This window comes from Rhizopus microsporus (genome assembly GCF_002708625.1).
Source record: "Rhizopus microsporus ATCC 52813 unplaced genomic scaffold scaffold_16, whole genome shotgun sequence".
Taxonomy (NCBI): domain Eukaryota; kingdom Fungi; phylum Mucoromycota; class Mucoromycetes; order Mucorales; family Rhizopodaceae; genus Rhizopus; species Rhizopus microsporus.
In genome coordinates, this window is record NW_019671931.1 from 605,908 (window position 1) to 621,835 (window position 15,928).

Below are 15,928 nucleotides of genomic sequence, written 5' to 3' on the forward strand. Positions count from 1 at the left end.
ATACAAGCCTGAATGAACAGGGTACACATACGCACATTTACATATTTCGTGTAAAAAAAGGACATGAATGAACCCAACAGTACTTTGTGTGTGTGTAAACAAACGCACACCTTTGTTTATTGTTTGGAAGATTAAATTGAGTTACATGATTAAAAACGATCAGGGGATGATGACCACTTGCACAAATAATAAATCATTAAAATCATTTTTTTTTTCTTTCCCCTTCTTTTTTTGTGTGTCTGCATGGAGGATTCAAAGAAGCTGCCGCGTAATGCTGCAAAACCTATACCACTTCCAGCAAAAGGGCATTATGATAATGCAATATCCTACGTTGAATATACCTTACCGATACCATCCCCTTCAGTTTATAGTGAGATTGATGTTGTCTTGGATGATGGCACACTGCAGAAGAGAACAGTATCTTTATCTACATTACCTGAACAAGAAGAGGATCTTTTTTCAAGGTAAACAAATAATAAAGCCAATGGGCATCATTTAATTTTTTTTCCCTTCAAGTCAAGAAACACCTTTATTAAAAGATCAAAAAAAGAAATCCTATTCAAGCATAATTGCTAGTGAAGAATCATCAACGTCAAATGAGGAAAGTGACGTTTCCTCGGATAATAATAATAGCAGTCATGATCAATATTCTGTGACCAGAACAAAGGGTGGTTATAAGCCAATCATACCTCACACGACTGGCAAGAAGAACAAAAATGCCATAGCAACATTCATCAAACGTCATTCCCAATTAACGCCTCAGCAACGACTCGTCTTAAAGTGTAGCTTTGCTTATATTCTAGGCTGTTTATTTACATTTGTACCAAGTTTGAATGCTCTGATCGGGAATAACCGTGTATCCAGTCATCTTGTTGCTACAGCCACTGTCTTTTTCAATCCTGCTAAATCACTAGGTGGGATGGTTGAGGCGGCCCTGTACGGCTGGGGTTACACTCTATTTGCTGTTGCTGTCTGTCTTGGATCCATGGTGACAACAGATTACTTTCATGACCACGATATGGCCCTCATTGCTCACATCCTATCTTTGGGTCTCTGGTTGGCCGGTGCAACATCGATCATTGCTTTTTTGAAGGCTCACTGGAACAAGCCTCCTGTTGCAACGGGTAACACATTTATTTGCGCAAGTAAAGCTGTAATCTAAATATTTGTTCTTGATAAACAAAGCCTCAAGTTTGTGCTTTATTATCATTTTTATTATTGTCGTACGAGAAGGATCAGCAAATAAGGGCGAGTTTGACACTACGAGGATCGAACAGATTACATTTGCCGTAGCCACTGGAACTTTGATCACTGTATCCTGTTGTATTTTATTTTGGCCAATATCGGCAAGTGAAAAGCTAAGGTAACCATGGTTTTTTTTCTGCAACACACTTTATTGAGCCATTTTTTTTTCAAAATAGGAAAGACTTGGAGGCGACACTTGTATCGTACAAGGTGCTTTTAAAATTATTGACCAAAACATTTTTGCTGGATGATGATTTACCCGAGTTTACAGCAAACAAATCCCTTCAAAAGGCTATTGACTCTCATCGATCCAGTTTCACCTCACTACAAAAATCGCTTCAGGAAGCCAAGTTGGAAGTTTTCTGGAACTCGGAAATGCGAGGGTGCACAAAAGAATATGATGCTGTTGTCAAGAGCATGCAGAGACTAGCTCAGTCTGTCGGCGGTCTCAAAAGTAGTTGTGGTCTACAGTTTGAGATGATGAAACAAACAGGGAAAAAGGAGAATGACGGCTGGAATATAAAAATAGATAGGCATCGCCGCAAGTTGCAGGACGGATTTAGAAAAGACAGACTGGATGATATTCAGAGTAGTAGCAGAGATCACGATGGAGCACTTGCTGAATTTATTCACAGGATTCGTCAACCTCTCAAATCACTTGCTTATACATGTAAGCAGACCTTGGTTCATCTTCGAATTGAGTTTTCGGATCATCCACGAACAGGACCAAGTAATGAAACACTAAAGGATAATTTGGTAAAGGCTATCGCTCTTTTCGAAGTAGCACAAAAGCAAGCAGTTGAAAAGTTGAATCGTCATCGTCGTCTTCATCATCCGGATGGTGATAGCAGCTACATTCCCAAAGAAGACGCCTTTCTGGTTTATTTTTTTGTGTTTAATGTGATTGAATTTGCTAGAGAACTTATATCGCTGGTAGAATCCGTTCAAGCCCTTTCTTTAGCCAAAGAAAAGAAACGTACGGTCGCATCATTAATCTTTACATGGCTCTTTAAGAGACACAAGGGTCAACGTAAGTATCTATTTATTAATTGAGCCCGATCTAACCTTAAGTAGACAAAGAAAATACAAAAATGATCAGTAAGAGCTTCATTCCTAATGAACGTCATAAACTAGATACACTGCATACGCCTATACCCAAGACAAAATGGAGACAAATGGTGTTGCGTGTCTGGAGAACCTTTTCATTGTTCAAATTGCAAAAGTTTCGCTATGCTGTAAAGGCAACCATAGCTGCTACTATACTAGCTACACCTGCCTTTCTTTCCTCAACTGGTCCTTGGTTTCGTCAGTGGCGAATGGAATGGGCCTTGATCACGGTAAGCAAGTAATGACTATATTCTTTTTTTTTTAATTTTTTAATTATGTCTTGTTAAATGGGTTTAATGTAGCTTATGGTCGTGATGACGCCGACGGTTGGTGGGACTAATTTAGTCGCTGTTTACCGTATATTCTCAACCATACTCGGCTGTTTTACAGCCATGATTCTTTACTTGATATTCCCTGATAAGATGGTTCCATTGATCATTTGTACTTGGCTCTTTTGCATCCCTAACTTCTGGCTTATATTGCATCATAAGCATGGCAAATTTGGACAATTCACCCTGCTGGCTTATAATCTTGTTATGCTCAACAAGTACAATGATAGGGATACTCACCAAGTGGAGGTAACTTGGCTAGCATTGACTCGTTGTTTTTCCATTCTGGTTGGTGTCGTCTTTGGCTTGTTTGTTACTGCTTATGTATCACCATATGAAGCCAGAGTAGAACTGAGGAAAGGCGTCTCCGACCTTTTGCTGCGCCTTGCATGGCAATACCAGAAACTTGTCGCAGTCTACTCGGAAAAGCATTCATCTGATGTATCTACTCTTCAAATGATCTCTATTAGGGATCAACTCCAACAGACGTCAATTGCGTTTTTAGATTCTGAACTCAACCTACAGCGCTCTTTACTCGAGCTTCAAGATCTCTTGGTACAAACCCCAAACGAGCCGCGTCTAAAAGGCGCTTTTCCTGTGGAAACGTACAAACAGATCCTTTCCTCGTGCCAAAACATAACAGACAAGTTTGCATCTTTACGTACGGTCATCTTAAAGGATGCATGGTTTGAAGAGGTCCAACATGATTTTATTATGCCTGTAAGCCAAGAACGTAAAGAAATGGTAGGCAACATATTGCTTTATTTTTATATACTGGCTTCTGCCATGCGTCTCAAAACGCCTTTACCTCCTTACTTACCACCCGCAAGAAAAGCTTGGGATACACTTATTGTAAAGCTTCGAGGGCTGCCCGTGGTCCAATCCAAGCAAGCACTAGAAAAGGATCATGTTTATCTATTTTACTATGCATACATTACAGTGCTTGAAGACATCATACGCGAATTAGACAAGGTAAACAATAACTTTTTATTATTTGTTATAAATCATAACAGGGAAACAAATCTATAGCTTGGTAAAAACCTGACTTTGCTGTTTGGTGCAATTGTGCCAGATGATCAATGGAGGAACTTATTTGAGGAGGATATTGAGCAGAATAATAGATTACAAATTGAATAAAAGAGAGTTTATATGATAATCATTAATTGTATATCGTACCTAAAGTACTCCCTGGACCACAGGAGGGGCAGAATGAGGATAAGATTCAATAATGAGATGATGATTTATTCAAGCGACCTATCAAAAAGGCACATGTCTTACAATATTTAAGCCTGTTAATTGATTGAATTGGTTTATACGCTATTAACTAGGCAAGTAAATCATATGTTATGAACGATAGATACATCAACAACAACAACAAAAGAGAGAGAATTAACATGCCAATTCAAAAACCAGAACCAAATGAGAGATATCTCTCCTCTGACCAAAAGTACTATCTGTTATCCGTAGTATCCGTAGTATCCGTGCTATCTACGTTATTCATAGATTTTGCAGTTTCCGTCTTCGGAGTAATTCCCTTTTTTCCAAATGAAACCATATGACGAATTCTAATTCTTTTGAGATTTGGCGAATCCAGTCAGAAGAGGGCCATTCTGTGAAAATAAGCCATATCTTTGGATCATATTTTATAACCTTACCCCATTCTACTTTTTTTCTTGTGTTGTGGATGCTTCAGGATTATATCAATTATAGTCATGTTAAGCACAACCTGAGATTCAATGTATTAATCCCAATTCAGGACTGTATAACCTTGATTAGATTTAAAATACATCAATAACAACATTTCTTTTATTTCTTCCTCCTAAAAAGAAACAAACCAATACAGTGACTTATAAAGTCATGTTTAGCTTGACTCCGTGCCTTCAAAAGCTTTGCTGGGCAACATCATAGGTAGTGTTTAGAGGTAGCGCGCCTAGAATTAGTCCAACTTCTGGTGCATGTAGTGTTTCCCTTTTAATTCAAGCCAACGCAATCATTCAAAAATTGTAAACGGTGATATCAGTGAAAGAAATGCAATGATTCAATTACTGTCACTTTGTGAAAGTGCAAGCCGTGATGAGTGCACGTTCTTGATGTGATTGTTGCTCTGCTACCTCACTTGTATGACTGTGATATGAAACCTCTCTCGGAATCACATTTGACAGGTAGTTACATTCGTCCCTTTGTGCATGGCCTATTATCCGAAAAAACACTACCAGCTGTGCCACATTGCTCGAACGTTATAGCCGATGAGAACAAAGATACGAACAATCGACCTGATTGCAAGGTTGATATTTACGCATCTGGATATCAGTAAGCCTATACTAATGGATATGGTGAAGTCAAAACAAGCAACCAGGTGTCGCCAACTCCCTTAGTAAATGATTTTTACCGTCTAGCAATATTTAACAAGGATGATTTGGACAAATTCAATCTGAACTAAATGTTGGCTTTCCAAGCTATTGGAAATCGTGTCGTGTTTTATGTCATGCCTTTGCCATTTCCACAACTCTACGCATTCACAGAATTGGCGCCATTCAATATACCCATGAAGAAGTCTGATCTTGTTGACTTGGTTGGCCAGTTGGATAATTTGATATTTATATCAGCAGTTCACAAAGACTACTGTTTACCATCGGAAAAGGGACTGTTCTGCCAATCGTTGCCCTACGTTATCAAATGTGTATTTGGAAAGCACAGGAAACCTAGCGCCAAGAAAGCGTCCTTGTGCACTGACCCTTTAGCCCACCACACTTGTAAATAAAATCTTGTCCTTTTTCTGTCTCGTTATTTTTGGCCTTCACCCAGCTTTTTTCTACACAGATAACTCACCTATTGAACATGTTTGCATAAATTTAGAAACTGTTGTATAAACTCTTTTGAAGGCGTAAGGCAATCTTTCCTTCTACTTTTTTCATAGAATAACATTGAAGTAAATTCATAACATCAACCTTATATCCCATTGTTCCATTATTTAATTGATTTGGTTTGTACACGGTTTGATCGATGATCTCACGTAATTATTCAATGAGCTTTTATTTTCAACTCTCTGTGAGAGTGTTTTAAGAACAAAGAATTATAATAAAGAACTTTTTATAAGGAGACTTATGCTTCTTTACAAGCAATGCTTATTTATAAAATTGTTAAACATGCTGTGAGCGTAGTGTTATTATTTGATTATGGTTAGCGCTTTCTGTTGCTATTGTTTCTATACTTGTTTGTCGTAGGCTCGTTTTCCCAAAATGCCCTAGAGCATAAACAGAGGAGGCTGAGACAATTTTTCTTAACCAAATGCGCTCCACTTTTGAAAATACGGTATTGTATTTCTTGAGTTTGGCGTTATGAGCCTTGATGCAAAATAAAGAAATAAAACAAGGTCGCATGAGAATACTAATTTTTATTTACTGCAGGAGACATGCGCGCCATTTTCAGGTCTATTTTTTTTTCAAAATTTTTTTCTTTTCTTTATTATTATTTATTCATTAGGAAGTGATGCAAAACTCTCCAAATGCAAGGCTTTCGTCCTTTATAAGAAACAGTCGTAACTAATCTACTTGCTTTATTAATTCAACATACTAAACTTTTTGCCCCTTTCTGTCGTTTGTGTAATAATCAGCCATGACACCATCGAGAGGCACGGATAGAAAACGACCTAGAGCAGAAAGACTTAGTATTCTATCAACTGCTACAGCAGATGACGTGATAAAGGAAGCAGAAGAGAGAGTTAAGGAGTTTTATGAACAAGGCAACGAATGGAAACGAAGAGCTTCAACTGTGTCATTAGAAAAAACAGAACTTGAAAACAAGATGAGAGAACTATCAAAATATTATAAAACTCAAATAAAAACACTCGTAGACGAAATAGAAAGACTAAAGGGCGCATCGAATAGCAAAAATTATGATCAAGAAGACGAGGAAGAAAGTCGCGATGAGTTGGAGCAACTAAAGAAATCAGCAGACCATGTTCGAAAGTTGTTAAATACGGCTGAATTGGAAAAGGCAAAGTTACAAATCGAGATGAATGATATGAAGCGGAAGCAGAGCAGCTTGGACCTTAAATCAAGGGAAGAAATACACGCTCTAAAAGAACAAAATATGAATCTATCTAGAGAAAACGAAAAGATGAGAGAACAATTAAGCCGTATCGATATTCAACGATCACAATTACAGAAGCAGCTTGAGTTGGTGTTGAAAGAAAAGGATGAGCAAGGAAAAAGTAAAGCCGAGTTATCAACCGAAGTTGCAAGTCTTACGTTGAAGCTTAGAAAACGGGCAGATGAGATTGAATATTTGAACAAGGCGCTCAAAGATAAATCAATGGACTTGGACAGAATCAGACAGGAGAAAGATGAAAGACTAAAAGGAATAGAAACTGTTACCAATGAAAGGATAAGACAGCTCGAAATAGATAAGCACAGGCTTGAAGACAAATTGAAGGAAAGAGAAGAGGCGATCGAAGACCAGAGATATGAATCAGAACGAAAAATAGAAAAACTGGAAGAGCAGGTTGAGAATAGCTCTAGTCGGCTAGAAGATTTGGAGAGAAGAGAATACGAAGCAACAAGAGAAATAGAGACATTGAGGGGCCGTATCAAGGATCTTCAGGAGAAGCTGAGCCTTGCTAATGATTCAACGAAGCACATGAAGGACGTTGAGCGAAATATAAATGAACTAGAAGAGAAGCTAAAGGAAAAGGAAGAAGAGATGGAAAATCAGAGATATGACTCAACACGAAGGATAGAGGAACTAGAAGAGCAGGTTGAAGATGGATCCAATCGGATAGCGGATTTGGAGAGAAGAGAATACGAAGCAACAAAAGAAGTAGAAACATTGCAAAATCGCATCAAAGATCTTCAAGAAACACTGGAGCTAGCTAATGATTCGACAAAGCACATGAAGGATGTTGAACGACATATAGATGAACTAGAAGAGAAGCTAAAGGAAAAGGAAGAAGAAATTGAAAATCAGAGGTATGACTCAGCACGGAGGATAGAGGAACTGGAAGAGCAGGTTGAGAATAGCTCCAATCGAATAGAAAATCTGGAGAGAAAGGAATATGAGGCAACACGAGAATTAGAAATATTGCAGAGCCGCATCAAAGATCTTCAGGAGAAGCTGATCCTTGCTAATGATTCAGCAAAACACATGGAAGATGTTGAACGACTTATGCAGGAACTTCAGGAAGAACACGATAAAAAACAAAGGCTTTCTGAAGAAGAAAATGATCATTTACGATCTCGTGCAAAAGCCTTGCAGGAGAAAGTGAATGTGTTAGAACAGAAACTAAAAGAGACAAAGGAAAATGCAGAAAACATAACTGGTACACTTGAGCGTCTTTTGTATGAAAAACGAAAAGAATTCGAAAGCAAGGACCGTTTATCAGCACAGAAAATTCAGCAGTTGGAAACACGTAACCAAGAATTACAAAAGGATTTGGCGTACCGCGAAGCCAGAATTACAGAAATTACAGAAGATGCTTCAAAGCAGATGCGCGCCTTGGAGGACCTTTTGGAAGAGAAACGAAAGGCATATGAGCAAACAGATGATTTAAAGAATCAAAGGATTGATGAACTGGAGACGTGCATACAAGTGCTTCAGGGTAAGCTTAACTTAGCAGAACGAAAATCAGAGGAAATGAAAAATGAAGTAAGGACATTTGAAGATATATTACATGAGAAGGAAGAAGAGTATGAACGTAAACACAATGCTATATCTCAGCAAGTTAAACAATTAGAAGATCATAGCAGATCTTTAAGGAACAAACTACTGCTGGCTGAAAGAAAAGTTGAAGAGGCCATGCAAGAGAAGGCAGATTATTCAAGTAGCGTGCATATGATGGAAGAGAAACAACGAGAATATGAATATACTATCAATGACCTCAATATAGCGTTAAAGAATAAACAAGATGAACTGGAACGAAAGGATCGATCATTAAATCAGACAATAAGACACTTGGAAAATCATATTCAGACATTGCAGGATAAACTGACATTTGCAGAAGAGGAACTGGAAGAGAGGAAAGAAGAGATCATAAAGCAAGTCAATAACCTGCATGTGCTCATTAAGGAAAAGGAAAGCCTATCACATAGAGAACAATCAGCTAATCAAAGAATCCATCATCTTGAAGCCGACGTTCGATCGCTTGAGGCCAAGCTATTAGATGCTGAAAAGAAGAATGGTGAATCATTAAACAAAGCGCGTACACTGGAGAATATTCTTCGTGAAAAACAAGATGAATTTGATCGTCAATCTCGTACAGCAAATAACAAGATACAAGAACTTGAGGACCAAAGACATATCCTACATGAAAAGTTGGTATATACCGAAGAAAAAATTGCTGAATTAAATGATCAAAATGAGCAGCTTGAAAATGACCGACGTAGACTTGAGAATACAGAACTACTTGTGGCAGAACGATCAGAGCGTATTTCACAATTAGAGGCTAATGTAGAGATAATCATGCGTGATTTATCTAAAGCGATGGAGCATAAAAAAATGATGGAAAAGAAGTATAAAGAGCTGCAAGAAGAATTACGAGGCGCAAATGCAGACATACATCAACTAGAAATGCAATTAAGAAAGACTGAAACAGATCTGAAAGAAAGTCATCGAGTGATCAAAGAGAACGAAAGAATCATTGAAGATAAAGAGCAAACGATTAGACATATTAAAGATTCAATACGTGTTCTTCTCGAAGAAAAAAAAACTGTAAATACACATCATATTTAATAAACCATAGCATACCATTTGCCTTATTTTCCCATACAGCAAAATACTTTAAGCCCCCTCTCTCCATTTGTTCATCAATAGATCTTGATAAGTCCTGCTTCACCGATGTTGTTATGACAAAGGATAGTTTATATTAAACAGAGAGTACCTTTCATGTCTTCATTAACAAAGCAGGCCTTTTCTATCAATCTCAACCACTTATTGCTGATCTTGGAAAAGAGCTCGCGCGCGACAAGGGAAATGTGTACTTAAAATAAGCCCAAGAATAAGCCCATCGTTCTTGGTACCATATTTTTTATAAATTTGTCAAATTCTTTCGTAACACACCAAGACAAATGTCCTTTTTTAACCTTTTCTTTTTTCTAAATGGTAAAATCTCTTGTGTGTCTAATTTCAGTAAATTAAAAACTTTTGCGTCCTAGGGTAATTGCTGTGGAACTCAAAGAAAGCAGACTAAAGAAGAATACCAACTCAAATCTACTGAGGAACAGAATCCAGCAGGTCAAACCTTGGGTGGATCTACTCTTAGTGGAGCTAGTTCAAGAGAAGCCATGCTATTGGCAGCTGAAAAAAGAAAAGCTGAAGTAATAAAATATATCCTTTATAGTATAGTTTCTAATTCTAAATAGGCTGAAAATCGAGGTGTTCTAAAAGGAGGCAAACTGAGTAAAAAACTAGCAGAAGAACAGACAAAGAAACAAGAATATGCTCCAAAAAACGATGATGCTTTGGTTGTAAGCATACACTTTTATAAACTCAAAATACGTTTCTAATTTAATCTTAGTGGGATTGAAACACATTGTGTAGTGTGCCTTATTGTTTGACCAAAAAGGGAACAACACTTCGGAAATAATAAATTTATTTCAACACAAGCCAGAAAGCGGGGGGATCTACTTTTTTTTTTTCTTTCTTATTTATCATTGATGTCATGACGTTTAGTAATAAACTTAACATAAATGAAAAACAAAAGAGCAGGATTAGTAGAAGACTCACTGTGGATACACAAGAGCCATATATCAGTATTCGACCTGTCATCAAAAGTATGTAATATGTATACATATACCTCGGGATTTTAATCGTTTATATCAATATAATAGAGGCAGATAAGGAGGCCGCATATACCCTAAGTGAATCTTACTTGAACAATAATTTATTAAGCTGGATTACTGGACCCATAGAGGATGATAACAAACGAATAGGTGCATATCAAGACATTTTTAAGGCACTTATTCGTGCTGCAGCAAGCAAGAGTAGAGAATGTGCTGTCCAATTGAATGGATGTAAAGGCGTGATGCTTTGGTCAGATAGTGAATCAGAGCCGTTGTCAATTGGACACGTTTTAGGTAAAAAAACTCTGTGGGGTTGGCTGGGTGGAATGGCTACTCTGGTAAGTTAAATGCTTTGCTTATGCAACTATCCAATAACACTATTTTTTTTTCCTGACAAAAAGAGAGCAACCATGGTACATCATCGTCGATTTCTCAAGATGAAAAAGCAAGTTATGCAAGGGCGGCCACACCTTACTATCTACTTTATTGGAGTTTTACCAGCAGAAAGGGGACGCCATGTAGGAAGACACTTACTAGAGTATGTCATCAAAAAAGCGGATGAAGCTCAATTGCCGATCTTTGCAGAGGTTTCGGAGGACAAGACGGTGCAATGGTTACGAAATTTTTCTTTTGAAACAAAAGCTAGTAAACTACTTAGTGACAAGGAAAGTGTTACGGTATACTATGTCGTGAGGGAGCCAAAACTTAATCCTACAACACCTACACCACTGACACCAGCCATTGCTTCATTAAGCCTACAACCTCCCCGAGAGGACGCCATCGCAAACAGCGAGAAATAGAACTTAATGATTATCATATAAACTCTCTTTTATTCAATTTGTAATCTATTATTCTGCTCAATATCCTCCTCAAATAAGTTCCTCCATTGATCATCTGGCACAATTGCACCAAACAGCAAAGTCAGGTTTTTACCAAGCTATAGATTTGTTTCCCTGTTATGATTTATAACAAATAATAAAAAGTTATTGTTTACCTTGTCTAATTCGCGTATGATGTCTTCAAGCACTGTAATGCATAGTAAAACAAAATGATGCTTACTTTCTCTTGAACATGCAACTGTAAATTCATACTTTGGATAAGAGTCTTATTGACAATTTAAAAACCGCCCTTTGACACAGTTTCCGCTGCATAAATAAACCTAAAGCCCTAAATTGACACTACACCTTTTTATAATCAATGCCAAAACTACAGCCTCATAGATTCAAAGTAGTTGGACCACCCGCTTCAAATGAAGATCTTGACACGTTTATTAAAAATTGTAAATCACTTGGAATGTCGCACCCTGCAATACCTGAAGAATTAGAGTCCTTGTGGCGCATTGGCTCTGAATGGCATCTTGTAGAAGAACATTACAATGTTTTCGGTTTCAATATATACAATCCCAAAGAGATTATACAAATCACAAATAGCGTATTCGGAAGTGAAGAAATCAAACAAGAATGGGCTTCAGAGATACAAGGTGTTTCCTGTGCAGATAAAGACTGGCTTTGTGTCTGTGGTTATTCAGAATATGATTATATATTTATGAATTTTGATAAAGAATCAAGCCTCTTTGGCGCAACGAGGCATATGGTCAATAATTGTAGTACAGATGAAGAATTAACTGCTCCACCAGCGTCAAACTTTATAGCTTATGTAGAGAGATATTTGGAAAATTGGAATGAAGATGAAGAAATAAGCACCTAAACCCAAGTGTTGATAATAAAGGAAGGTATTGAACTGACGAGAGGGCCATTTTTATTTTATGTACAAGATGTAGTTATTATTGCAGTAAAAGTTACATTATATTTCTATGGTCTTAATTCTTTTTCAATGTTCGCTGCTTTTCGGCATGTTCTACCAACTTCTTTTCTACAAACATACCCTAAAAAGAAGACGTTAGCCCAAAGGAGAACCAAAAGATTGGACTCTTATTACCTTTCTCTTTCTAACCATGTCCATATACTTTCTAGCTAAATTCTCTTTATCTGCCTTTTCACCCAAATCTTCCAATTCTTCTTCTGTAGTAGGAACCCAGAAAGGATCTTCATCTAGCATTTCAAATCCACTAAACACAAGCTGTGGGCTAGCTGCACCAGATGTCCTCTTGCGAATTTCTAAAATGAGTTAGTAATATACGCTTCACTACATTTTTGTCCATTACCATCAGAAAAGCCAAAACTTTCGACAACAGGCAATAAAGCATGGATCTGCCAAAAGTGTGTACCATCCTTAAGGTCTTCGGATATAATTCGTCCTTTACGTCTTGAAATGACTCCATAAACACGACCAAGAACCTCAGCTGTAGCCTGGATATCACATGTATACATCGCAAGCAATAAACGAGGTGACCAATCAAGGAAACCTTGACGGCAAGCTTCTTTGGTGGCCGCAATGACTTGTCCTTGGATCACATGCAATCGAGAACGCGCTAAAGAAGAGAATGTTGTGAGTTTGTGATCTAAAGTATGTCAGAATTTCCTTACTATCCGTGGATTCTCCACCATTGACAGTTTCAGGTGGATGAATATCGACTGCTTGAACGATATAACAGACACCGGTCACTGGTTCAGCGCATAAGGGACCTGACAAGGTGCTCAATTGAAATCCTGTATGGATATGGAAATCGAAATCTAGAATGGACAAATCATTCTCGTTTTCTTCGACCTTGATTACTTCATCAGCATGATCAGCAACAATCTCTGTACTCTTTGTTGAATCCATTTCAAAGAATGATCGTCTAACATATCCGGGAACTCGATTGACCAAAATGTTTGATCCTGTACGACGAGGACCAAATGCCCATATCTGATCAACGATGCCATCCCAATATTGTGCAAATGGTCCACCTTCTTTCTTGGCTTCCATAAATTCTTTTTCAAGCAGTGTTCGTAGTTCTTTAGCAGATAAAAGTTTATTGCTACTTGCTGTGCTGGTGTTACCAGAGTTTTCGAGAGAGTCTTCGTCAGATTCGATCTTTACTATCTTCTTGGCAAGTTTTTCTTCGACAATAGCCTTGATGGAAGGAGCATGCTTCAATAAGAGTTCAGTGATTCGAGGAGGAAGAGGAACCGTTTGAATTTGAAGGGTGAGATGTTTGGAGTTCAGCTTGATGTCAATTCTACCCCTTGGCAAGCTAACGCCGTCCTTTTCCTTATTGATCGGCAGCTCACCACGGACAATACTTTCTCGAAAAGGCACGATTGGATCAGATACATGGATTTCAATCTTGGCAAACCGTTCTTTCAAGTCACGTAAACATCTCTCTAAATGAAGTTCACCAGCAGTTAATATGACATGTTCACCTGTTTCTTGAAGCATAACTTCAACACAAGGATCTGCTTGGTTCAACAGACGAAGACCCTCGACCAATTTGTTCATCTCAGTAGGGTCCTCAGGTTCCAGAGCTACACGCACAATTGGAGCACTCTCCAACGTTACACCGGCCATATTTTTGACATCAGATAGTGTGCTTGTCAATGTGCCGTTCTTCAAGATGTGGCCTTCCAATCCACCAATACCAAACACATTACCCGCACTAACTTCTTCCAGGCACTCTAATTCACGGCCCATGATAAGATACAGGCTTTCGACAGTGATCTCAGATACATGCTTATTAGGAGACTTGGGATCATACTTGGGACCAAGCACATATAATTTCTGTCCAACACGTATACGGCCACTGTAAAGACGAGCAAATCCAATGATACGTTCACCCTTGAGTTCTTCCATGTTTTGCTTTTCGAGTGCTTCCACTTCCTCCGTCAAGGCAGCGATTTGCTCAGCATCAATTGGAATACCTTCTCCAGACTTGTCTAATAGCGCATGAGTAGCGCGTAAATCACGTTGCTGTCTTCCTTTCTGTCGCATCTCTTCAGCTGTCATTTGCTTTCGTCGGTTCTCTGGTAATAATGCAACAGGAACAGCAAACATTTTACTAATGTAGGCAACAACAGGTGCTTCATCGGACGTGTCGCAGTTGTAAAGTGCTTGTTCAACTGTATTGGTAGGTTCAACTTGCTCGTTTCGCTTAAAGCGATCGTTGGGATATAACATTCTTGGTATACGTATCTTTTGAGCATCAGATGGAGGTGGCAGTTGTCCAATGATGGCTAAAAGTATACAAGTAGAAAGAGGAAGCCATTGAGAGAAGATGGCAGATAATAGCACTTGAGAATCACGAGATTTTAAGTCTCTGGGTAGTACCTTGATCTTTAATGCATTCACAATCTTTTCGACGCGTTCCTTATCCCTGAATGAGAGAAATCAATGTAAGAGAGACATGTTATCAGTGTGTGTACAAAACTTACGGTTCGATCACAACGCTGCTGTATACTGCCCAAATATTGTCAAGTACAAATTGGACAAACATTGGCTTCAAGTTTCTTCCTTTCAGATGCTTTGGAAGAATAACACGCTTGGCTTTCGCATCAAAGTAGTATTCTCCCCAAAGACACTTTTGAAGCACCTGTTCCTTAAATCCAAGCTTCTTTGCATAAAACGATGCAAACTGTTGGATTCTACACAATTGATTAAACACGTCATCTCTAACAAGCTTTAGTAGTCCTTTACCTAAATGCCCAACCATCGACAGCACTTGCAAACACGACATTTCCTCTCGCAGGATCAAAGTAAATATCAGAGTCATCATGTTCTTCCATACTCCAGTCATAAATCTTGTTTGTATCAAATTCTTCCTCTTCGACTTTCTGTGCCTTCTCTGCTGCGAGCTTCAAAGCCTCCTCTTCCATCAAGTCTCCAGTGAAAAATGTAGCCATGATCGCATTTGCTTGTTCAAGAATTTTGTTGATATGGATATATGCTTCATGTGGTGTCATCTTTAGCTCTACAATCAATCGATCCATCTTGTTAAACACGAGTATGGGTCGTACTTTATCTATCCATGCTTGGCGTAATACAGATATGGTCTATAGCAAAGCTAAGTCTTTCCCCTCTCGAAACTCTTTAAGATGGAATTACCTGTGTACAGACTCCTTCGACCACATCAATTAGAACAAGGCCACCATCACATAAACGCGAGGCTGTGGATACTTCAGAAGAAAAATCGACATGTCCAGGTGAATCGATCAAATTGATCAAGTATTCACTTTCCGTAGCTTTACCCTCTATTGTAAAAGACACACATGTTAGACTTGTCTTTTTAAGTCTTCTTTTTCTTTACCTTCATTTGTCTTGAGAAGCTTAAAGTATAAACTGATTGCACTTGATTCCATAGTGATACCTCTTTCTTGTTCGTCTTCTCGAGAATCAAGATATCTTATTTTTCCTGCCATTTTGGAAGAAATGATACCATTGGTTGCCAAAAGTGAATCAGATAGTGTTGTTTTGCCATGATCAACATGAGCAAGTATACAAATGTTTCGAATATTCTTTGTATTATGCTGTAGAGCAGCAAGCTGCGTAGGCGTAATAGCTGGCATATGAAATACAAGTTGTAAAAATCACAAGTTC

At 38.2% G+C, this 15,928-nt stretch overlaps 4 protein-coding genes across 4 annotated transcripts; 3 read left to right on the plus strand and 1 right to left on the minus strand.

The window, feature by feature from the left end:
* The first annotated feature begins 205 nt into the window (after positions 1 to 205).
* Positions 206 to 3,844, plus strand: RHIMIDRAFT_262606 (uncharacterized protein). The gene is made up of 7 exons (XM_023611617.1): positions 206 to 464; positions 517 to 1,124; positions 1,186 to 1,363; positions 1,422 to 2,275; positions 2,320 to 2,582; positions 2,655 to 3,653; positions 3,711 to 3,844. Exons 1-7 carry the CDS (start codon positions 244 to 246, stop codon positions 3,816 to 3,818), a joined length of 3,231 nt encoding a protein of 1,076 aa, XP_023463530.1. The 5' UTR covers positions 206 to 243; the 3' UTR covers positions 3,819 to 3,844.
* Positions 3,845 to 10,335: 6,491 nt separating this feature from the next.
* Positions 10,336 to 11,256, plus strand: RHIMIDRAFT_240497 (uncharacterized protein; the record flags this gene model as incomplete). Its single annotated transcript, XM_023609387.1, has 3 exons — positions 10,336 to 10,447; positions 10,505 to 10,794; positions 10,858 to 11,256. 3 exons carry the CDS (start codon positions 10,336 to 10,338, stop codon positions 11,254 to 11,256), a joined length of 801 nt encoding a protein of 266 aa, XP_023463531.1.
* A 397-nt stretch (positions 11,257 to 11,653) lies between these two features.
* Positions 11,654 to 12,163, plus strand: RHIMIDRAFT_246015 (uncharacterized protein; the record flags this gene model as incomplete). Its single annotated transcript, XM_023610262.1, has 1 exon — positions 11,654 to 12,163. One exon carries the CDS (start codon positions 11,654 to 11,656, stop codon positions 12,161 to 12,163), a length of 510 nt encoding a protein of 169 aa, XP_023463532.1.
* A 112-nt stretch (positions 12,164 to 12,275) lies between these two features.
* Positions 12,276 to 15,897, minus strand: RHIMIDRAFT_240499 (putative ribosome biogenesis protein Ria1; the record flags this gene model as incomplete). Its single annotated transcript, XM_023609388.1, has 8 exons — positions 12,276 to 12,341; positions 12,395 to 12,573; positions 12,621 to 12,887; positions 12,943 to 14,708; positions 14,767 to 14,976; positions 15,029 to 15,384; positions 15,437 to 15,582; positions 15,639 to 15,897. 8 exons carry the CDS (start codon positions 15,895 to 15,897, stop codon positions 12,276 to 12,278), a joined length of 3,249 nt encoding a protein of 1,082 aa, XP_023463533.1.
* Positions 15,898 to 15,928: the final 31 nt, after the last annotated feature.

Coding starts and splice junctions, on each gene's coding strand:
- RHIMIDRAFT_262606 (XM_023611617.1), top strand. CDS start 244: ATGGAGGATTCAAAGAAGCTGCCGCGTAATGCTGCAAAACCTATACCA. Junction 1,364..1,421: donor TCGGCAAGTGAAAAGCTAAG/GTAACCATGGTT, acceptor TTTTCAAAATAG/GAAAGACTTGGAGGCGACAC. Junction 2,583..2,654: donor TGGAATGGGCCTTGATCACG/GTAAGCAAGTAA, acceptor GGTTTAATGTAG/CTTATGGTCGTGATGACGCC.